The 23,638-nt window shown below is 42.3% G+C and overlaps 1 protein-coding gene across 4 annotated transcripts in view; it reads left to right on the top strand.

The window, feature by feature from the left end:
• The window catches only part of KAZN (kazrin, periplakin interacting protein), a 1,230,044-nt gene that overhangs the window by 272,798 nt on the left and 933,608 nt on the right, over positions 1-23,638 (top strand). For 3 of the 4 annotated variants that reach the window (XM_513047.8, XM_016936358.4, XM_063785909.1), the window contains exon 2: positions 15,850-16,007. In XM_513047.8, the coding sequence (XP_513047.3) occupies positions 15,850-16,007 (158 nt within the window). Of the gene's footprint in view, positions 1-10,660; positions 10,863-15,849; positions 16,008-23,638 lie in introns of those variants that run through there. The other variant, XM_063785892.1, reaches the window with a different exon arrangement.

Below are 23,638 nucleotides of genomic sequence, written 5' to 3'. Positions count from 1 at the left end.
AGTTTTGCTCTTGTTGCCCAGACTGGAGTGCAATGGCATGATCTCGGCTCACCACAACCTCCGTCCCCTGGGTTCAAGCGATTCTCCTGCCTCAGCCTCCGAAGTAGCTGGGATTATAGGCATGCACCACCATGCCTGGCTCATTTTGTACTTTTAGTAGAGATGGGGTTTCTCCATGTTGGTCAGGCTGGTCCCAAACTCCCGACCTCAGGTGATCCGCCCGCCTCGGCCTCCCAAAGTGCTGGGATTGCAGGCATGAGCCACCGTGCCCGGCCAAGTTTCCTCTTAAAGGAGGCGGACTCATTGTTGGGAATGATTTCACCTCTGAGCATATTCATTGTAATTTGGGGGAGAAGTAGCTGCGGCTAAAATAAAATACTGACATGGAAAGTTGCGGATCCTCTTTTTCAGGGTGTCGGTCTTTCTATGAGGCAATTCAATTGAAGCATGATTATATGTCAAATTACGGCAAAAGGATCATTTTTCCTCTTAAATTTTCTATCTCGATGACATCTGTGCAATTTTTAATTTGTCACAGAATAGGACCAGAATTGTGTGTTATGTGTACATAGCTAGTTTTATGTATTTCTGACAGTCCTAAAATGTGAGCTATGGCTTTCAACTTTCCTGCCTCTTTAGGACATTGGGAGCCTTGTATTTCTCGGTGGGCCCTCATCCTTTTGTCATGCTCTCATAGGTCAGATATGGGGCAGCAGGCCAGTCCTTCCCACTGGAAAGCCAGGTTTCCCATTCCCTCTGTATCTACTCCACTCCCTGCCTTAGCCCCGTGTCTTCCTGTTAAAAGCAGGAATGGCAAGGATCTATTTAAAATGCAGTTTCCTTTTCCAGGTTTGGGCTCTTCACCTTAGCATGAACTGCCGGCAGTGAGCCTCCTGTCCGTGGCTCACCCAGGTCTCTGAGAATTTCTAATTCTCATTTGCATGCAGATTGTGTCCCTGAGCTCCACAAGGCTGCATCTGGTCTTGCATAATAAAATGTCAAAAGCCCATTGACACCAGGTGATGAAGTTTTGCTGCCTCCAAAGCAAAGGAAGCTGTTCAGGGTGGTTTCTCCTTAGATGCTTTCTGAGAAGAAAAGAACAGTCTGTTGTCATCAGCACCCTCAGACTTGGAGCAGTTCTTCTTGTCCTCCTTCTCACCCCTGAGCAAGAACTGTTCCTTTGGCAGCTACTTGAAATCTTTGGCTCTGACTACAGTGTTCAAATAGCTTCATGTCTTAGGGGCAAACTCTTTGACAGAGATTCTGCATGTAGATCAGGCAAACAGTTGGTGCTACATAGAGTCCAGTCCTATGACTGCCACACAAGGGCTTCATGAATGGTAACTATTGTCTCGTTTTAGGGTATTGAGTACTTTCCAGCAGATTCTCTCACGGTCATACAAAGAGCTGGCAGCAGTATGGAATATGCGTAAGGCCGGAAAGGGGCCACTCGGTATCTCAAAAGTAAATTAAAAAAATTAACATTCACGCCTATAATCCCAGCACTTTGGGAGGCAGAGGTGGGCAGATCACCTGAGGTCAGAAATTTGAGACCAGCCTGGCCAACATGGCAAAACCCCATCTCTACTAAAAATACAAAAATTAGCTGGGCATGGTGGCGTGCGCCTGTAATCCCAGCTACCCAGGAGACTGAGGCAGGATAATTGCTGGAACCTGGGCGGCAGAGGCTGCAGTGAGCTGAGATTGCGTCACTGCACTCCAGCCTGAGCGACAGAACAAGACTCTGTCTCAAAAATAAATAAATAAATAACATGAAGTCATGGTGATTTCATGTGTGTAAGGGCCTTAGTTGGGCAAAACTTGGTTTGAATGCCAGTTCTGCCATTGATTGCCTGTGTGACCTTGGGTACCTCATGTCTTTGTCCTCAAGTTTCTCATCTATGAAATGCGGGTGATCAGATCACCATCATCTGACCGTTTTACAAGGACCATTACATTACACAAAATAAGCATAAATCCTGGAACACAGCAAATGTCGAAATAAGAGATGTTATTGCTGCTTTTGTTATAAATTTGGTACTATTGTAAGTGTTACTATGAGTAAATGAAAGTTATTGGTATAAGGGTTTTGGTAAATTTTGTACTATATATTTTAACAAATTTTGACTTTTTAAACATTCTTGGGCATTTTAGTTATACTTAAGTACAATTCACATACTAATTGTAAATATTATCTATTAAAAGCAGGTCCTCTGGTTTTATTCACTTATATTTGATTACTTCCGTGTTTACGTACTTGGAACATAATCACTTTTCAAATTTCATTAATTTAGATTTTTAAAAATTCAGACTACTCATTCTTCTCCAGGTACAATGAGTGAGGTTTTAGCTTTTACAGACTCAGTAAGGAAGTGAAGAATAAGTTGCAAATATCCCCTAACTCTGTATGAAGAACTGAAGGGCCACAGTCTGTCCTAAGGTGCGTGAGATAGCCAAAATGTTCTAGGGATCAAGGATCAAATCTCAAGCTTTGCCATCAAAAGATTTTCCTTAACGGAAAGGAAGGGGAACTGGACCCATCTAACTGGGTTAGAGCCCAGCTAGGCAGGAATGCAGAGTGGTGCAGAGTTCTTTATGGAGTTCTGGGATTATGCCCACGTATTATCGTCAAGGTCAGGGGACAGAGCAGGAATCTTGTTTGAAAATGTGCATTTTATCTTAAAATTTGATGCCATTTTGCATTCCATTCCATATTTCATTGTGTCTTGTTTTATCCTAGAGAGAATGGCCTCCCCTCAACATCCCGAGCCTCTGAAGGGTCACTGGAGGAGAGCACAAGCATCTCTATCTGGCGTGGGTTACCAGTAGTCTAATTTAAAAATCAAGGCTAAGCCCTGTGGACTAAATACAAGGATGGAGGCCGGGCATGGTGGCTCATGTCTGTAATCCCAGTACTCTGGGAGGCCGAGGCAGGTGGATCACCTGAGGTCAGGAGTTCGAGACCAGCCTGGCCAACATGGGGAAACCCCGTCTCTACTAAAAATCTAAACATTAGCCAGGCATGGTGGCAGACACCTACAATTCCAGCTACTAGAGAGGCTGAGGCAGGAGAATGGCTTGAACCCTGGGGGTAGAGGTTGCAGTGAGCCGAGATCATGCCACTTCACTCCAGCCTGCGTAAAAGAGAGAAACTCTGTCAAAAAAAAACAAAAACAAAAACAAAAAAAAAACAAGGAAGCACCTGAAAAATGGAATTTAGAGAAGTTAGGAAGGGCAGGGAGCAAGGAAGTGAAAGGCCTTGGGGTGGAGATAAAGACTGCAACAGTGGCATAGGAGGAAAAGTCCAGACAAAACTGGGGGCCAGATGACCCAGCCACCGGGTGCCTCTCAGGTCTGAACTGTACTCAGCCGCCAATGCCATGGCCTCTCAGCTTTTCTGGAAATTAATTGGTTCCAGGAGTCAAGTTAGTCTCCTTCCAATGGCAAGCACGTCCCATCAGGGCCGCAGTTAATACCATACAATCTTCTGTCACTGTAAGGTTGACACGTCCTTGGCGCTGCTTCCTCTTCCTTGAGCCAAAGCCCATTTCCTTGTTGCAGTCTTTACCGGACAACAACATTCAAATGAAAATTCGTGTATTATGCCCAGGCAAGTCGCTGGCTACATGATTTTGTCAGAATCTACTTCTCACAGGGCGACTTTATTGTAACGCATTTTCTTGCAGCTTCTGTTGGGTCAAAGTGGAGTTGGCCTTGGTAACGCTGGGAACCTACAAATAAAGAAAAGTGAAGCTGTTTGGAATGCCCGTGGAACAAGGCATGGTTAGATCCCATCTAGGCAGGAAGGCAGAGTGGTGCAGAGTTCTTTACGGAGTTCTGGGATGCGCAGAGGGAGACGCTGAATGTGAAAGCGTTTATTATCTCTGTGCAAATTGACCCTTGTCTGCTCTTCAGTTGCATGATAGTGCTCAGGGCTGTGTTCCATTAGAGGTGGACTTTTTTGCTGACTTTGAAGGATGTGGCGGGATTGACAAGCAGCCAGCTTCCTCATGGCAACAGTGGATGGAGATGATGCTACCTGTTACAGGCTATAGGACTGTGTGACTTGAGTACAAAACTGGATCGCAGATTCATAGATTTAGTGTAGCGATGGATTGTCATATTCTTCAGCCCAGCTAGAAGCTTCTGTTCAGTCCAGCAGGGAGAACCAGAGGGCCATAGAGTGCTTCACAGGTACGAGGTTGTGTGGCTGTGGCCAAATTCCTGAAACCATCGAGACTCTGTTTCCTCAACAGAAGGACAGAGCCAGTAGTACCTAAACCTGGGTTGTGTGACAAGGAAATGCAATGATGCATGCAAGCCACTCAGCACAGTGCTTGACGTTCAGTAAGCGCTTAATAAATAGCAGCTGCTGTTAGTAGTGGGGGTGTTGATGTTGTTACCATCACCTCCCTCTGAGCAAGGCATGGAAAATATTAACCTAAGTAAATAGCAGAGTTCATCTGTACTCTGGAAGTCTTGAGAAATAAAAGGCATTTGTCGTAAGTAGTAGAAAGACATCAGCTGTGGGACTCGTATTAAGTAGGGTTTACTCGGTATAGGTGACAGAAACCAAATGAAGCTGGCTTAAGGAGAAGAAGGGAATTTATCACAAGGGGTCAGGACAGGAGACAGCTGGGTCTCACGGTGGACGGAAACCAAGGCCAAGAAAGAGGCTCTATCTCTGCTCTGTATTGCCCTCTGGGTCCTTACCATGTCATTCTCTCTCTTCTATCTCCTCTTCTCTCCCCTCCTCTCCCCTTCGTTCCCTGCTCTTCTCTTGTTGTCTCTCTAGCTGTCTTTCCCACATCCAGACTGCCCATTAGAATGTGGCTGTCCATTCCAGCAGAGTTTCCATGTTATATGTCCAGCCGATTAGCCTCACTGGGTGCCTCAGCTCCAATTTCCTACCTCTGGACAGTTTGGTGGTGCCCAATCAACTGGAGTGGAGTGAAGAGGGTGCTGTCCTAGGTTGAGCACACACAGGGGTGTGAGAACAGGCAGGGGCTGACTCCCAGTGAGCCACCAATGCTACCTAGGGTGTCCATCCCCGAGGACTGTCCCCTGCAGCAGGGTCACCCTGGCAGTCGTGTCACAACTAGACCTGCTGGAGGCTCATACGGGAATTAGGCAATGGCCATAAGTAATGATCGGGATAATGATAGCTGGGTGTCATCACTGAGTAACTCTGGGCCAGGCACTGTTCTGAGTACTTCAGTTACATTACTTAGGTTAATACTCATTACTATCAAGTAAATATGGCTTTGTCTCCATGTGACAGAGAGAAAAGTGATACCCAAGAAGATGAAGTCACTTCCCAACAGCTATTAGACACAGCTAATAGCAGATGGAGGCAGGGTTCAAACTCAGGAAATCTGACCCCAAAAGCTCAGGCCCTTAGCCACATCTCTTAAAGAGGTGCACTCTCTTCCACAGGCTGTGGCAGGCTGGACCTTCCCCAAGCTTCTTTCTGAACATGGGCTTGGCTTTCTAAAAATGGAGCCACATTGATCCTCCAAGGTGTGGATCTGAACCACATGCCTGCCTCACAACTCACTCTGGCCCCTCCTGGCTTTGCAGTTCATCAGCTCTCAAACCCCACAGGCTCAATCAGAGCCCAATTCAGGCACCACCTGGCTGGGACTTACAGCCACACATGGTGGTTTTATTCACAATGTAACTCTGGTTCTCTTGCAAATCTATCTGTTTAAAAGGGTGGTAAATTGATTTTGAATCCGTGGTTCTAAGGGTTTGTTTCATTACCTACTTTTAAACCTGTCTAATCTTGTAAGTTATGACTCTTTCACTGGGTCAAGGTAAAAAGGAAAAAAAAAAATAGGTCTGGCTTTGCCCTGATCCCACCAGAAGACAAATCCCAGTGGTAGGGTCAGCAGTGGCATCCTTACATGCCAGAGACCACTCCAGTGTCTGATTCTAGAAAGATGTTCCAGTATCAACTAAAAAAAAATTGCGGTAAAATGCACGTAGCTTGAAATTTACCATTTTAACTGCTTTAAAGTGTATAATCCAGTGGCATTTACTACCTTCACAGTGTTGTATAACCATCATCACTATCTAGTTCCAGAACCTTTTTATCGCCACAAAAGGAAACCCTGTACTCATTAAGCAGTTAATCCTATGTTCTGCTCCTAAGGATTTGCCTATTCTGTAATTTTTTTTTTTTTGAGACAGAGTCTCTGTCACCCAGGCTACAGTGCAATGGCACAATCTCAGCTCACTGCAACCTCTACCTCCTGGGTTCAAGCGATTCTCCTGCCTCAGCCTCCTGAGTAGCTGGGAGTACAGGTGCCTGCCACCATGCCCAGATGATTTTTCTGTTTTCAGTAGAGATGGGGTTTCGATGAGGCTGGTCTCAAACTCCTGACCTCGTGATCCACCCATCTCAGCCTCCCAAAGTGCTGGGATTACTGGTGTGAGCCACCGCTCCTGGCCCTCTGTACAGTTCTTAAAAATGGAATTACAAGGTGTGGTCTTTTGTGTCCGGTTTTCATTTAGCATAATGTTTTCTAGATTCATCCACATTCTAGCATGCAGCAGCACTTCATTCCTACTGTATAGCTGAATAGTATTCCATTGTATGGATATACCACATTTTGTTAGTCCATGTATCAGTTGATGGGAATTTGGGTTGTTTCCACCTTGGGCTGCTATGAATAGTGCTGTTGTGAATACTCATGTGTGAGTGTTTGCTAGAACACTTGTTTTCAATTCTTTTGCTTATATACCTAAGAGTAAATTCCTGGCTCATAAGAAAATTCTGTGTTCAACTTACTGAGGAACTGCCAAGCCGTTTTCCACAGTGGATGGACCATTTTACATTCCCACCAGCAACCTATAAGGGTTCCCATTTCTCCACATCCTTGCCTCCAGCATCAACTTTTGACTTATAGGATGAGTTTTATTATAATAATGGGGGGGAAATCTGAATTATTTAGGCTTCATTTATTTAATGAGACCATATTAAAGCAAGAACTGGAAACCTGTGAGCATTTTAATGCAAAATACATCATAGAATTTGAGATACACGAAAGCAAAGGTTGTTTAACATGCAGAGATAAATTTGGTCATTAGTTCATATCTATGGACCATATAAATGACAAGATCATAAAATCCATGGAGCTTCTTGTGGCAAGGCTGTGCCCCATGATATGACTCATCTGGTATATTTTTCTATAAAAACGTATAATAGCCCATCTCAGTGACATCTGGACTCATCTACATAAAAAGAGTTTAGGGTCATATTATTATTATTTCATGTGCTATACTTCATCTGATCCATAAGACAGAAGCAAAGTACGGTAAGCTGTTATTTCTCTTCTGAAAACATTAAGAAATTGTATGTGTATCTTCTATTTTTGCTAATGACACAAAATGTCAAAGTGTGTCATTTTTTTCCTCTGCCAACTCATGAATGTGCCATTCTTATCTGTAACCTAAATACTCATTAATGTACAGTGAAATTGAAACGAGCCCTTCGTATAAATAAGCCTACTACAGAAATACAAGTTTCTTTAAATTTGTAGACCAAAATAACATGGCATAAATTGAACATCATTTCACATTCAAAACAACCAACCAAATAAACTGGTTTTTATGACTCAATTTCCTAAACTCAGGTAGGTAAGAAAGCATATATATGGTTCTTCATTTTTGTAATCCATCATACATTTTAAGAACAGCACTGTTTAGTTGAAGTGTCTATAGGCCAAATGGAGAAGAATGTGCATACCACACAATTCTAGGATGATGGGGCAGAGGGAGGGGATGAAGTGGAGTGGAGTTGGCTTTTTCCTTCATTTCTTCATTTATTCTTTTTTTGCCCTTTTGGGCAAATATTTATTTGTTCGAGCACTATTATGTGCCAGGTCCTATGCTTAAATCAGGGGATACAATGATTAACCAAAAAAATATACTATTGGTGACCTCATGGAACCTACAATTTAAAATGTGTTCCATGAGGGTGATACAGTTATCTGTTATCTATTGCTGTGTAACAAACCACTCCAAAACTAAGCAATGGAAATCAATACCTTATTATGCTCTCAGCTTTGTGGGCCAGGAATTTGAGTATTGCACAGGGAGGAGCTCAGCTAGGCTCCACAGTGGCTGTGGCCTCATCTGGGATGACTTGAATCATTGAGATGGCTGGTGCCATGGCAAGGGCCTCCGTGATGGCGGATGGCTGGATTTCTTGGCCCTTCTCTATATTGCACCTTCTGGGATTGGAATATTCAAGATGGCTTTTTCACTCATGTATCTGGCACCTGGGCTGGATGGTTAGAAAGCTGAGGATGGCTGGGCATCTCCTTCTCCATGCTGTGAGTGTGGGCTTCCTCCAAGTATGGCGGTCTCAGGTTCCTCAGACTTCTTATATGGCAGCTTCTCCCAGAAGGAGCATTCCAGGAATCATGGGCAGAAGCTGTAAGGCCTCTTATGACCTAACCTTAGAAATCCCAGGGCACCACTTCTGCCACTTACTGTGGGACAACCTTGTCACTAAGGCCAGCCAGACTCACGAGGAGGGGATTTTGACCTTATTTCTCAAGGGGAGGAGTAGCAAAAAATTTAAGATTATCTTTAATGTGCAACAGAGGGAGGCAGACATTCAAGAAATAACCACACCAATAACTATTGCAGTGAAGAAAGAGTACAAGCATCTTTATAGTAATCAAGACTTCCTGATTGCAAATGATAGAAACCTAACTCAGATGGGCTAAAGAAAAGAAGGGCATTTACTGACCTACTTAACTGAGAAGTCTGTGGCTGAATCCTGTGCTGCAGTGATGTCTTCAAGGACCATTTTCCCTGTCTCTCAGCTCCACTTACCTCCATTTACTCAATTGGTTTTATTCTCAGGCAAGAGTTCCTCAAGTGATGACTACAAAGCCCACCAGCTACTCCACAGTCCTACCAGTCTACCAATCCCAGTTGAAAAAGAGGCCACACAGCCAAGCAGATTGAATCCCAGGACTATCTGCCAGAACTATTGAGAAAGAGATAGCTAGCCTCTCTTTTTCAGCTGGGATTGGTAAATTGTTATAAATGTGAAGCAGCTGGTGGGCTTTGCAGTTACCCCCCGTCCCCCGCCCCACCCAACTTGAGGAGCCTATCTCTTTCTCAGTAGTTCCATCAAATAGTCCTGAGATTAAACCTGTTTGGCTGCATTTGGTTCACATGTCCTTTGCTGAACCAACCACTGTTGCCAAAGAGATGAAACGCTTGGATTGGCCAGGCCTGGACCACGTGCCCTCCTCAGGGACTTGGGAGTGGAATCAGCCCTAAATAAACCACACATGGAAAGAATGTTCCTACAAAATAAGAGAGCTGCTTTTATTAGAAGAGGGAAATAGATGCTAACCAGACAGAAATATAAAATGTCCATTACACAACCTAACACAGGGTGACCAGCATTGAATATTTGGTCTGTACATAGAAACAAATGGGAAAAGGCATTCCTCTTCGATATCATTACTTCCACATATTCAACTTGCATTAATTATGTTTTCAATGGGTGTGAAGCACTGGACAAGTTGTAACTGAGGGTACACACTGAATAGACAAATGGGTGGTATAGGGAGGTCACAGGATTTGGGGGCTGGTGAAAAGGTGGTGGTAGCACACTCAAGCTTTGTTGGGGAATGCTGGCAGGAAGGGAAGTTCCGCACGGTGGGAGACTGTCCAGAGGTGCAGGGGGTCCACACTCAGAAGGAAAGGAGGGCAAGGCAAACCCAGGGAGATGGGGAGTAGAGAGGGAACTTATGTGTCAACGTGATGTTGCTCAGTAGCTCCTTGAGAGCCTCCAGGACAGGAAGCATTGAAGAGCAGAAGTTTGGGGTCTTTATGGCTCAGGGTTTAGCCTATCTATGGCTAACAGGTGTTGGGAGCAGTTTTGCGGATTATACAAGGCAGGCTCTAAATGGCTAAACATCTGCTTATTTGAGCTATGTTTAAAGCAATTAGATGTGGAAAATTTTGAGTTTGTTTCTGGTGGGCTTGTGAGCTAGCAGGGCTGAGCCTGCAAAGAAGAAATAAATAACCAAAGGGCCAATACACAGAGACCATCTTTGGCTCACTTATATAACCAGGAGTTAAAAATTAATCTCAATTATAAACAGAACAATTAGTTAATATCAGCATGTTAAAGATTTGAGGTACAAACTGGAATGATAATAGTTAACATTTTTTTACATGCTTATCATGTGGCAGGTACTGTGACACGTGCTTTATACAATCTAATTCTCAGAGCAACTCTGTACAGGTGGGAAAACTGAGGGGTAAGTAGGGGCCATGTGATGGCTGTTAAAGATTCAGCTTCGGCACGGTCTAGCTCGTGTCTGCTCATGTTTAATTAGCCAAAGCAAGTCATATGGCAAAACTTAACATCAGTGAAGGCAGGAAGAATGTTTCTCCCACGGGAGGGTCACTAGAGAGGACTCTGTAGGCATTGGTTTAGAGAGGGGCAGTTTTTGAACCAGTAATTCAATCTACCATGGATGGGTTTTTTTTGTTTTTGTTTTTGTTTTTGAAATGGAGTCTCACTCTGTCACCCAGGCTGGAGTGCAGTGGCGCAATCTCGGCTCACTGCAAGCTCCGCCTCCCGGGTTCACCCCATTCTCCTGCCTCAGCCTCCAGAGTAGCTGGGACTACAGGCGCCTGCCACTACGCCTGGCTGATTTTTTGTATGTTTAGTAGAGACAGGGTTTCACCGTGTTAGCCAGGATGGTCTTGATCTCCTGATCTCGTGATCCGCCCACCTCGGCCTCCCGAAGTGCTGGGATTTCAGGCGTGAGCCACCGCGCCGGGCCCACGGATGGATTCTTAAGCAGTTGCCTTACAATGTGGTAAGTTCTCTGATGGAATTTATTCTTTGAGCAGAGAGGGAGGTGCTTAACTCTTTCGTCTTCTGTGTTTAGAACAAAGCGAAACTTAGGGCATGTTTTGGTGATTAAGCCTCAATTTTCTGGCACAAGGATAGAACGAGTTGTACTGTGTGTGAGTAGTGTATGCAAAAGAAAAAAACAAGTTGTAATAAATGCAGTTTGAGAACCCCAAATCCGCTAGCCTACTTAGAGTGAAAAGCAAGGACAGTAACTCCTGTCTTCCAAGAACTGGCATAAGGAGTTTTGTTAATAGTAATGTCTGTGCATGTATAAGCAAAGGACGTGGGAACTGAGGTACTCTCAGAATGATTTGGGAAGAAGGCTTGTTAAGAACATCGAGTCTGTGTATTGGGAGTTTGGGGAAGGGAAGGCAGGATGGTAGAGGAAAATGAGGCATAAATTGAGCAAAGATTTGTCGTAGACCATGGGTAGCTTATTTTAATGCCCTTGCCAACTCTTCTCCTCATGGCTCAGCATGTCCTAACCTTCCTGTTTGCAGATAACATACAGGGGATATATACAGAAGTTTAAAATGGATAGTCACAATGCTAAAAAGTCAGGTGGTATTGTTTTTAACTTTGTATAATGGAACTCAATTTAGATCTGCAGCACCTATTTCCACTTAGGGTAACTCAGTCACTTCTGGTTTAAAAGTGAGTATCTTCTGAGTAAATATCAAATAAATTCAAATTGCTTCCCCTACCCTTTCTCTTCCCCTTCTGTTTGGGTTCTCAGGGAGCTTATGTATTATCTTGTCCTGGGATGTATAGCTTGTCCATGAATCTCTTTCTGGCCATTTCTGGACTACGTTGAGGTGTCATCAACCCCAGTTGCTCAACACTAAGCAAGACGAGGTGGAGCGATGAGAGTGTAGGTGGTAGAGCTATCTCAGATTCTCTGTAACTTAAAATGCCACAGGGTCACCATTTCCACCCCAATATCAGCTGCCACAGCTGCCACAGCTGCCCAGGGCAGGGTATGAGACATGAGGGAACTTCTGTTTTCAGATCCCCAAATCTGTCTGGGTGTTTCTAACCCTCTGCAGTGGAGAACAGAATTCAGGCTAAGTGAGAATCAGGCCATATTCTTTCTAGTCCATCCTTCTCTGTTTTAGCCAAGCTCCCCTCTAGCCCAGGAAAAGATTGTGGAGTCTTCCCATGCAACGAGGCACAGCTCTGATGTCATATCCGGTATTCTCCCTACCCTATGGCCTATAGTTGCCACTGTATGCTCAGTCCTCCAAGTTTGATTCTCCATGATTCAAAACCCATCTTCTATTTATTTATTATTTGTTTAATTTTTTTAGGGATTAATCGAGGATTTACGATATCCATCTTTAACACAGTCTACCTTCAAATAACATTATACCACTTTATGTATAAGATCTAAAACTTAGATTGTGCACAGTGGCTCATGCCTGTAGTCCCAGCACTTTGGGAGGCCGAGGCGGGTGGATCACGAGGTCAGGAGTTCGAGACCAGCCTGGCCAATATGGTGAAACACCATCTCTACTAAAAGTACAAAAATTAGCTGGGTGTGGTGGTGTGTGCCTGTAGACCCAGCTACTCGGGAGGCTGAGGTAGAAGAATCACTTGGACCTAGAAGGCAGAGGTTGCAGTGAGCTGAGATCGAGCCACTGCACTCAAGCCTGGGTGACAGAGTGAGACGCCATCTCAAAAAAAAAGACAATATGCTTCCATTGGCACCTGCTTATTCTTTGTGCTGTTATTGTCATATATTTTACTCTATGTATGTTATCAACCCCACAGGATATTATTATTGTTGTTGCTTTAAACCATCAATAATCTTTTAAATGAATTAAAAGATGAGAAAGAAAACATGTTTATGCTACTCAAACATTTCCCTTTGCAAGCATTCTTTTTTCATTTTTGTAAATAGAAGTTTCTACCTAATGTCATTTTCCTTCTGCCTCAAGTAATTTCTTTAACATTTCTTTTAGTGCAAATCTGCTGGTGATGAGTTCTCTCAGCTTTTGTTTATCTAAAAAAGTCACCTTCATTTTTGAAAGATATTGTTGATTATAGAACTATACATTGGCAATTTCGGTTGGCAAGTTTTTTGCTTTCAGTACTTTCGAAATGTCAAATTTTTTTTATCTCCTGGTTTGCATAGATTCTGATGAGAAGGCTGACATCGTTTTTTGGTCTCTAAATGTAACATGCCTTTTTTCTATGATCCTGTGTCTGGGCAGGATAAAACTCTACATGACTAGGCAAGAAAAACTTGCAGGAGAGAACAGTTACAGGGGAGCTGGTTGATTTTAAGATTTTCTCATTTTCACTGTGTGTGTGTGTGTTTTTTTAGTAATTTGATTATAATATGCCTTGTTGCAGCCTTCTCTGTGTTCATCTTGCTTAGAGTTTATTGAGATTCTTATAGGTTTATAGTTTTTATCAAATATGGAAAAAGATTGTTCATTTTTGATAGCCTTTGGCTGTGTCCCCACACAAATATCTTGAATTGTAGTTTCCATAATCTCCACGTGTCATAGGAGGGACTCTGTGGGAGGTGATTTAATCATGGGGGCGGTTACCTCCATGATGTTCTTATGATAATGAGTGAGTCTCAGGAGATCTGATGGTTTTATAAGCATCTGGCATTTCCCCTGCTGGCACTCATTCTCTCTCCTGCCACCCAGTGAAGAGGTGCCTTCTGCCATGATTGTAAGTTTCCTGAGGCCTCCCCAGCCATGCGGAACTATGCGTCAATGAAACCTCTTTCCTTTATAAATTACCCAGTCTGTCCGATGTTTCTTCATGGCAGAATGAGAACAGACTAGTACAATTTTAGTTCTTCAACTACTGTTTCTGTTTCCCTGTCCTCCCCACCTCTGCCAACGAGACTCCAATTAGATATACGTTAGCTTTATAGCCTTACATTGTCACTAATTTTGGATAGTTTTATTGCTATGATTTCAGGTTCACTGATCTTTTCTTCTGCATTGTCTAATCTGCTATTAATCTCATCCAATGAGAATTCCATTTCAGATTTTGCATTTTTCATCCCTAGAGGTTCCATTTGGTTCTGATTTAAATATTCTACTTTTCTCTTTATTATATTCATGTTTTGTTTTACAACCTTGAACAAGCAAAGCATATTTTTAGTAGCTGTCTGAATAGCCATGTTTGCTAATACTATCACTTCTGTTATTTCTGGGTTTGTTTCTGTATACTGATTTTTCTCCAAGCTATTAGTCACATTTTCTTGCTTTTTTGTATGTCTGGTAATTTTTTATGGAACCCTAAGCATTATGAATGTTACGTTTTGGGGTACTATATTTTGTTCCACTTCTATAAAAATGCTAACTTTTTTGGCAGGTATTTTAGTTACTTGCAGATCAGTTCAACTCTTTCATGGCTTACTTTTAAGCTCTTTTTGGATAGGCCTGGAATAGCCTTTATTCTAGGAATGATTTTGCTTAATTTCTACACCCTGGCCCTTCTGGAGTCTCTAATGAATGTGTCCCGTATTCCACCCAAATTCCTCCTCTTTGGCTGGTGAGCATGTCAACAATTTATGGACACGTGATCTCTTGGAATTATTTGGCCTGCAGCTCCCCTGTAACTGTTCTCTCCTGCACATTTTTCTTGCCGGTCATGTAGAGTTTTATCCTGCCCAGACACAGGATTGATATTCAGCCAACAACTCAAAGGCAACCCCTTTGCAGATCTTTGGAGATCTAGGTGTAGCCCTCCTGCTCTTTTAGAACTTTGTCCTGGAAATCCTAGCTAACTTAGTCTTCCTGATCTCCAGCTCCTTAATTCAGTGACATTGCGGGGCTCTCTCTGGATTTCTCTTTTCTATGCTGGAGTCTGGAAATTCTCTCCTTGCAGAATGCATGGAGATGTTAGGACTCAACTTGCTTTTTCATATTTTCTCAAGGATCACAATCCCGTGTTGTTCAATGTCTAAAAATAGTTGATTCTAACATAGTGTTCGGTTTTATAGTTATTTACAGCAAGAGGATAATCTGGACCCTCATGGCCAAAGCCAGAAGTCTTCAAAGTCCCTCTATTGTATACTGGCTCCTTGATAATGACATTTTTCTTTTCATAATTGTGGCAAATGCAGTGGCTTTATGGAGAATGCCTAGAATTTACTTATTTGGGGTTTGAAAGGATAGATTTACCTGAAAATGATAGAAATTCCATGAGGAAAGAAATATTAATTCACAGAGATGTAAGGAATTAATTCAACAATATTTATTAAGCACCTTCCATTTGCTAGGTGCTGTTCTAGTTTTTGGGGAGATGACAGTAAGCAAAGAGATTAAAAGAAGCCTCTGCTGTGATCAAGTCCACTGTAGAGAAAATAGAGAAAGAGGCAGCAACCATAATAAGTAGAATCTTAAAATCTATAACACGTCAGATGGTAAGTGCTATGGGAATTATAGAGAAATAATAATCCTTTCAGCCCACATGTGGCACTGATTGGAAAACATGGCCACTGTCCCTTCATAAAATTTAATGACAGAGGCCATCTGCTTAGAGGTACAATAGCCAACTGTATTACCATAAATGTAAATCTAGTCTAGGGCTGTCCTCTCATGCCCCGTTAATTTCTGCAGTTTATAAACACTTACCACAAAGTCATATTCATGTATCTATTTAACACCTTGATTTTTTTTTTTTTTAAGTTTCTGCAACAGGACTAGATACTCCACGAAGGTAGGTACCATGTCAGGCTTTGCTCACAAGTGTATCCCCAAGCACTCTATGTAGGCTTGGCATTTGAATGGTGTTCAATAAGTGTTTGTTAGTTACTGAACATGTTTGTTAATGGAATTTATAGATGTGTCAAGTTCTTGATACATGCCTGGCTTAGACCTTGTATGTACACCCTTACTTTTCCCTTCAAAATGGCTAGTCAATTTCTCTTTGAAAGTTACCAGTTGTGACTCTACTTTTCCTTCTTTTTCTTTCCACAGCTGTGCAATCATTGCACACCCTCAATGACCAGATTTCCCATTTTATTGTCACCAAGTCGAAGGCACTGGAGGAGGACAAAGACCCTTTTCTACCCACTGAGAAGGAGACTCTGAAGAGTTCCATGATACTGATGAGGCACCTCTTAATGGATGCTCAGGTACAAAGATCAATACAGAAATTCTCTATGGAGAAGGTGGAATCTTTTTTTCTTTTTGGCATAAGCTGTCCAAAAATGTTCAACTACCACACCTATTGAAACGCGTTTTTCTGATATAACAGATTGGATATGTTGAGTATTGGATTTCTGATTAGATCTTATTTGGAATTTAGTATTAAAATAGCTTTTTAAAAAGTCAAAGTAATACAGCTTAAGAACAGTATATTTGTTGTCTCTGAGAATTTAACAGATCTCTCATTAGCCTTGGAAAAGTGAAAATCCATTTACATACAAACTTGGCAGGCATCATAGCTGGCAAAGGCTTTGGAGTAGAGCAAATACTTGTCCCAAACAGCATTACTAAGTAACTAATGAATATTTTGGTGCATTTGCTGTACTCCTCCCGCCCCGCCCCAGTAAGTACATCAGCACTGGTTTTGTTAGCGCTGAATTTATTGCGGAAGGTATTTAGCTCATTGTAGGCTATTGTTGAGATGTTATTCAAGGTGTCTCCTTGTGTACTATTTTATCGAAATATTTAAAAGTTATCTACTCCTTCTGGCTTTGTTGGTGGGTCTCTTCAGACGTGTTGATAGACAAACACCAGGTGTTTTAAGAGAATTGATAGTTTTCTGTGTTAGGGAAGCCAAACTGAGCTAGATCTAATTGTCATTCCTACCTCTTCAGTGTCGGGAAATGTTTCAGGAAATGTTCTGTGGGTTTGGTGATTTTTGTGTTCATTTGCCCTGGGGATTTCTTCCTGAGCTTGTTTTCTGTTCAGCATTGGTGAGGTCAGAATGGTTGGTGGTTTCTTTCATTCCGCTCTGTAGCAGAGATTTTGAACTGTGGTTTCTTTGCTTTTGTTTCTACGCTGGTAGTGTTATGTTTTATTTTTAAAATCAATCCCGAAGCCCGGGTCTTGTACCAATAAAGGCTTTAACTGGCTGTGCCTTTGTGCCTGTCTCACCTGTCAATGCCTGAAGCCGCCCCATGGGATTTTTGAGGCCCTCTGTTGAGATGGCCAGAATTATGCAAAGCCTTTCATTCCTATTCACGGTTCTCCTGCTCTCCTTCATTATAAACAGCCCATTCAGCTTCTCCTCTCTCCCCCAGCCTGTCTGGTGGAAAAAGGAAGGATTCTGAAGCTATGACAGCCAATTTTGAAACTCAGAAAAAAGGGAAATTTAGAACAATTTACTGAATAAAAGAGAGCAAATTGTTCTTGAAAGGATTAGCTTTCCTCGAAATGCCTGGTCCCAATCCTGTAGCCAGCACCTCAGCCAAGGGAACTGCCTAAATGAATCCCAAAAGGCATTGTGTGTAAACTCCAGTTTGCAAAACCTAAGGTACTGAAAAAAGTGCATATTTTTCCTCTCCTTCACATCCGAGCTTACTAGTGCCTAGAACTGGATTTCAAAAATGTTTCATATTCTGGAAATGTTTGCTCCCACCGAGTGCCTAATTCATTAGAGAGCCTTCATCCTTTGTGGTGTTGACAATGAATTTTCCCTTTTTTATTTAAGGAGATTAAAATATCCCCTATCGTGTAGTCATCGTGTAGGAATATTTTCTTATCATATTCTCTCCTGATCCCAAATCGATGACTGCTAGAATGTTCTCCTTTAAATGGCCAGATAAAATGGAGGGGGATATGGTGGATCTTCTCCTAAGTCATATGCTAAAAAGGAAGGTGGGTTACATCTTCTTCCTCTTTCCTGAAGGTAGATGTCTACCTGGGTCAGGTAGAAACGTCATGTGGAAACCCCATTGTTTCTTTTGCCTCCTAACATTCCAAGATTCTTTGCTTCTGTCTTTTAAACTAACAAAGGATGAAGTGGGTTGTGATGAGTTTAGTATACCACTCTGATCGGTTTTCTTCTAAAACCGCCAACTTTTTGAGACAGTGTTTTGGTTATGATCCTCCGTTCCTTGCTGAAGTCAATTGGGATCATGTCACCTGCTAACCCCAGTCCTCTATCCTGCTAGTGTCTCAGATGAGTGTTGCCAAGCTTATAAAATGCCAAGGAATCCCAACGTTTTGGGGATGGCCAGGGATGATATGTGATTTTGAGTTTTCAAGTAGACACCTAAAAATATGTCATTTTTTAAAAAAGACTCTTTATTGGGCATTTCAGGGGCTAATTCACTTATTTTCCATCTGTGCTTTAACACTGCTTCTTCTCTCAATTCCAAAGACAAATGAATGTACTCATTTTCATACACTAAGTTCATCAACAGTGGGAGGCTGATAGAATGTAGATATAACTTATCTGAACATCCTTTCGTTCAGTCTGCATTTTATGATATTAATAGACATCTCTTAGGTTTGTGTGTTGCAGGATGTAAGCCTTTCAAGGGTAGTAACCACATCCTTGAACTTGGTTGGTATAATAGCCCTCTCAGTTCCATACCCACAGGGCCCTTAATAGTATTAGATGATGGTGAAACACTCTGACATCAGCTTACAAGTCGAATGAAGTCAGGCAAAAAGTGTTCCACAGAACCCGGAGGCTGCTTGAGAGTGACTGCTTAAAATGCATAATCGATTCAAGTCACATCTGTTTGGAAGCAATAAATCCTGCTTAGGAGAATGTCAAAGGCAAAAGCATTGCTGGACTATGAAATTCCACCTCTGAGGATTATAAAACAATGTGCACAGAGCAAACACATCTCCCAAGTATAATGGGGAAGCCAGAGATGATTGGCAGGCCTGACAATCCATCCTGGAAAATGGAATCGCGAAGGGAGCACCTTACATGGGCAGCCCAGAAAGCCCGCAATTAGGTGTTCGTCCCCTAAACGTTTTGAGCATGGAGGTGTCTGAAGAGGTGTAGCACCTCTATTTGCATTCCATTTCCTTTTTAGTTTGCAGGCCCCCAAATTCAATGGAGTTTGCCATTCAGATCGCATTTGAAACCTGATCTTGTGGCTTTGATTCCTGAGAGCTCTGTCTAAACCCAAAATGCCGACTCAGCCTCCTAAGTGATTAGATTCGTAACACCGAAGAAGCGATTCTTTCTGGTAGAGATTAATTCTTTTACTCATACTATGTGACTCCGCATGCTAAGAGGGATTGATTACAGCAAATTAAATCTCTCATTGGCAGTTCTCTCCCTTTACCCCCCAAAGACCTAATATCATTATTTATTAAGGGGAGAAAAATGCTTGGAAAAATAATAAGATCGCTTTGTTGGCAGGAAGGTCCCCCTCTTGAAGGCCGAGTGCTAAAGGGTAGAGAACTTTCTGTGCACCTAGGGGCTTCCTTCTGCAGGCCATGGAACAAAGGGTGGCTGAGGGAGAGTCTGTGCTCTGCTGACCTAAGGGGGCTGCCTGGGTCTGGACAGGAAGTGGGTAGCTTCTTTGCCTAAAACTTGGCCTGTACTAGGACTAAAAGGAAGAGCTTGTTTTAAGGGAGGCTGAATCGTTGGTCTACCCTTCTCAGAGGTCCATCTCTAGGAATGAAAGTAAACCCTTCAAAATAAAAATAAACCACACAACTGTCATCTCTAAACAAATCTCGAACAAAGTCCATTGTTAAGCGGAAAAGACCTGAAATTTGCTTTACTCTTCAAACTCTCCTTTTTTCCTTCTGCCCTTGTCTCCTCTTCCCTTTTCTTTTTGCTTTTCTTTGTCTTCTCCCTTTGCCCTTTTTCTCCCCACCCCACCCAGCATCTCTCCTCCTCCCCTCCTATTTTCTCCTTCTCTCAAATCTATTCCCCTCCTCCCTCCCTCGCCTTCTCTTCTTTTGGTTGGCAAAATAAATGTTAGCAGAGATGTGGAATTACATTCTGCATTTTTCACTTCCTTCTCTTCCTTCCCTTTCCTGTTCTTTCCTTGTCTGTCTTTCTTTCTGTTATTTGTGTTCGGGGAACTGGAAAGCACATTTGCCAAAAGCCTATATTCCCCCTTGCCAAGCAAGAGCGGAAGCAGCAGCAGGAGGGAAACCTGGCATTTAGGAGGCAGATCGGGAGCCCTGCCAGGATCAGACACTGCATAGGATTTGGGTGGCTTCGTTTTTCTTTTCTCTTTTTAAAAGAGCTGTCTAGCAAACTCTTCTAGATGATTGTGCTTTCCAATTGGTTTCTGGCAAAACTGGGCCGATTGAACATGATCAGCTATTTTAGCTGTCTGGACACTCCCTGGCCTCAGATGGGGAAGTGCAGTGTGGACCAGAGGAAACCTTGGCTCAGGTTCCTGGCAGATAGGGAGGGTTAGCGCCCCAAAGTCAACATCATCTTGCATTGGGAAGGATGCCTTGGGAACCGAGCAGTTCACATCTATTATAGAAGTGCATTTTAATTTGATTCTCCTGTTACTAGCACTTTCCATCCCTCCAGATTCTTTCCGAAGTTGATACTGTGGTCAAGGTAGGTAGGCCTCTGTGGCTGTCACTGGTACAGTTATCTGGAGCTTTCTAGCTGCTGCAGGCTTTAGGGTTATGCCTATGAATGTGACCTGGTTAGCCCTAGAGAATGTCTTGCCCTCACTTTATACAAACTGAGACATCAGAAGGATCCTGGGCTTAAGAAGGTCACAGATGCTGGCTGCGGCTATGAATGGTACCGCACATGTGGGTTTTCCTTATCCTCTGGGATGTAACACCGTGATGGAGAAAGAATTAGAACTCTCTCCCTAGGTTCTCTTCCTTAGCAAGCAGGGAAGAGACCCTGACATTAGAACCAGGGAAAACAGACAAAGCTTTCATCCTAAGAAAGTTACCCTGGGATATCTTGAAGTCTACTCATCCCATCAGCTTTCCACCTTGTAAAAGTCATAGGAGAAAGAAATACTTATATGGATGCTGAAGAATTTAGTTCCCTTCACTAAAAAGCTACAATGATAAGCTGATTATTCAAAGGAGTCTTAGCACATCCCCTGAAATAATCCATGTGCTCCATTACGTATCCTTTCCCTGCGAGTTTGCAAAAGCAATGCTTATTTTCCATTCTTAGTTGCAAAACTATCAAATCAGCAAGTCCAAAAGCTTGTCGTTTTTTACATAACTCTTACAAGCCCTCTTTCCATGCTGCCACAATAGTTTTGATCTTTAAAAGGGTGTTTGTTTTGTTTTGTTTTTGTTTTTGTTTTTTTTTTAGATAAATAAACTTTAAGCCACAGGCATTGCCAGGCTTAGATGCAATCCCTTCAGTTACAGAACTTCTGTACTCACCCTTCCTGTTTAGAAGAAATGGAGGATAAGACATAAAATTGTAATACTCTTGTTCTGTTAAGCTTGTGTCTAGGGTTTTTTTAAGTTGATAGAGAAAGTTAGACCCTCCTGAGACCTCTGTCATCGTTGTAAAATCCGTAAAGCAAAATGTTCAGAGAATGCAAAGTTGTTTCAGTGTTTGGTGCGCCAAGACACAGGTCGAGTTGGAAATGAGACTCAGAAAAAAGATTGATTTCCATTCATTGTATTCTGAAGGAAAGGTGCACCTCTTACTTGGGGTGAGTGATGCTTGAATAGAATAGTGTCTATCAAACTGGTCCAACTTCCATAGATCTGTATAGTGCCAAAGGACAATTTGGGAATTTGTTGGTGCAAAACTTCAATTACTTTTGTACCAACTGAATATTTTGTACATCATAGAGCTTTTATGTTACGTTTTTTGATCCTGAGTCATTAGTTTAATAACATTTAAAATGATAATAAAATGGAATTTATGCTGGTCTAATAAGTGATGGTTCCTGTTACAGCGAGCAGGATACAAAATAGTAACAAAATCATGTAAGGAAGGTTGGGGTGAGGATTCGGTTAGGATTCTTTGGTTGTCAGCAACAGAGACCAGCTCTGATAAACATTAACGAACATAAACATTAACACTTAATAGAAACCCATGGGTAGCTCATAGGAAAAGATAAAGAATTACATCTCAGAAAAGATAGGAGAGAGGGTAGCTATGGAGATTTAGGTGTCAAAAACTTAAAAGCAGTTGTTTCAGGGTGCTGTGGTTAGGACGACTTGGCTCCAACCATTTTCTTTCTCTGTGTCACTTTGATCAAGATTCAAATTCTTGGAAAACTCTGAATGATCTGTCTTAGGTCACTGGGCCCTCCTCTCTTTGACCGTGGGCAGGTAGGCTTGTTGATGGATGGTCTCGCCATGACTGTGAGCAAGTGCAGACTGGTATTATTACCACAAGAAGGAGGAGTAGATGCTGGCAGACAACCGCTGCAGATGGAGGCAATAATTAATTTACTCTGCCTGCTGCATGCGTGGACTTCATGCTTGGGTCTCAGTACACAGCTTGGCACTGCTCTAAGTTCTAGGGACAGAGAGGGACAGAACTTTGCCCCTACCTCTCCTCCCCCACCAGAAGGGTTCAGGATTAGATGGATAACTGGACGTTGAAGTGCTCCATGATAAATACTGATGACAGCGTACTTGGGGGCTGTGGAATCTCAGAGAAGGACCTAGCTGATATTTGCAGATCACTTTACGGTTTACAAAGTACTTTTGCCAGCATTTTCTCATCTTCTCAGCCATGAGAGGGACAGGAGGTTGGGTATTATTATCTCTATTTTGAAAACTAGGTATTAAGCTTTAATAAAATAGCCTTTTTTACATTGTTCCATCCAGCCCGTCGCAAAGAAGGAGTAATTGATTTCCTACTTGCAGATGGTGACTTGGAGTATTTGCTTCCTGAGGGGTTATTAAATAGATAGAAAGGGGGTATGTAATTTTGAGAAAGAAGAACATTAAAACCTGGCTTCAGATATAGAATACCTCACATAACTAAAAATATTTTGATAATTTTAATATGTTGATACATTCTTAAAGCTACACACTACCCTCTCAGACTCCTAGAAAGGTTCAGCTTCCAAGAATATGGTTTACAAAAGTATTTAAATAGAATAGGAAATATATTACAGCCCCCTACCTCACATATCTCATTTTCTTCATGATGTCTACTGTGATGTTGGCAAATACTTGGCTTCCAAAATAATACCCAATCCCACCATCACCCTTTAGATGAGAGGCTCCCAGCTGAGAAGGAAGCAGAGCAACTTTGCTTCCCTACCACACCAGGTGACATCTGGCAATGTCTGGAGATATTTTCAGTTGTCCTGACTGGCAGGGGGTGAGTGTGCTGCTAGCATCCAGTAGGTAGAAGCCAAGGATGTTGCTAAACTCTTACAATGCACAGGAGAGCTGCTCACAGCAAAGAATTATCCAACTTCAAATGTTAGTAGTGTCAAGATTGAGAAACCCTACTTTAGGTCCAAGGCTAACTTTTTAATTATTTATGGAACTCTTTTGATTTTGGAATTCTTTTATTTCAAGCCCTATAATTGATCATAATTGACTTTCCAGATACATCTTCGTTATCCGTTCACTCACTTTCTCCTTTTTCCATTGAGCATCTGTTATGTGCCAGGGATGTTCCCAGCCTATGGGGGAAACACCGGTGAAGATGAAAGGAGTAATCCTTGCCCTCAAGGATCTGGGGTTTCACTGGGGGCAACTGACTATAAATATGGGAGTAAACAGGTAACAGTGAGTTTTAATGTTTGTCTTAAAGAAACACTGTACCAGGACCCCATTTAGATAACAGTTCAAAGACATTCTCTTTGAACATGACATTTAAACTTAGATCTGGGGATGGAGAGAGAGAGGAGCGTGTGTGTGT

The sequence above is a fragment of the Pan troglodytes genome, chromosome 1 (genome assembly GCF_028858775.2).
Source record: "Pan troglodytes isolate AG18354 chromosome 1, NHGRI_mPanTro3-v2.0_pri, whole genome shotgun sequence".
Lineage (NCBI taxonomy): Eukaryota > Metazoa > Chordata > Mammalia > Primates > Hominidae > Pan > Pan troglodytes.
This window is presented reverse-complemented; position numbering and strand designations above follow the sequence as displayed.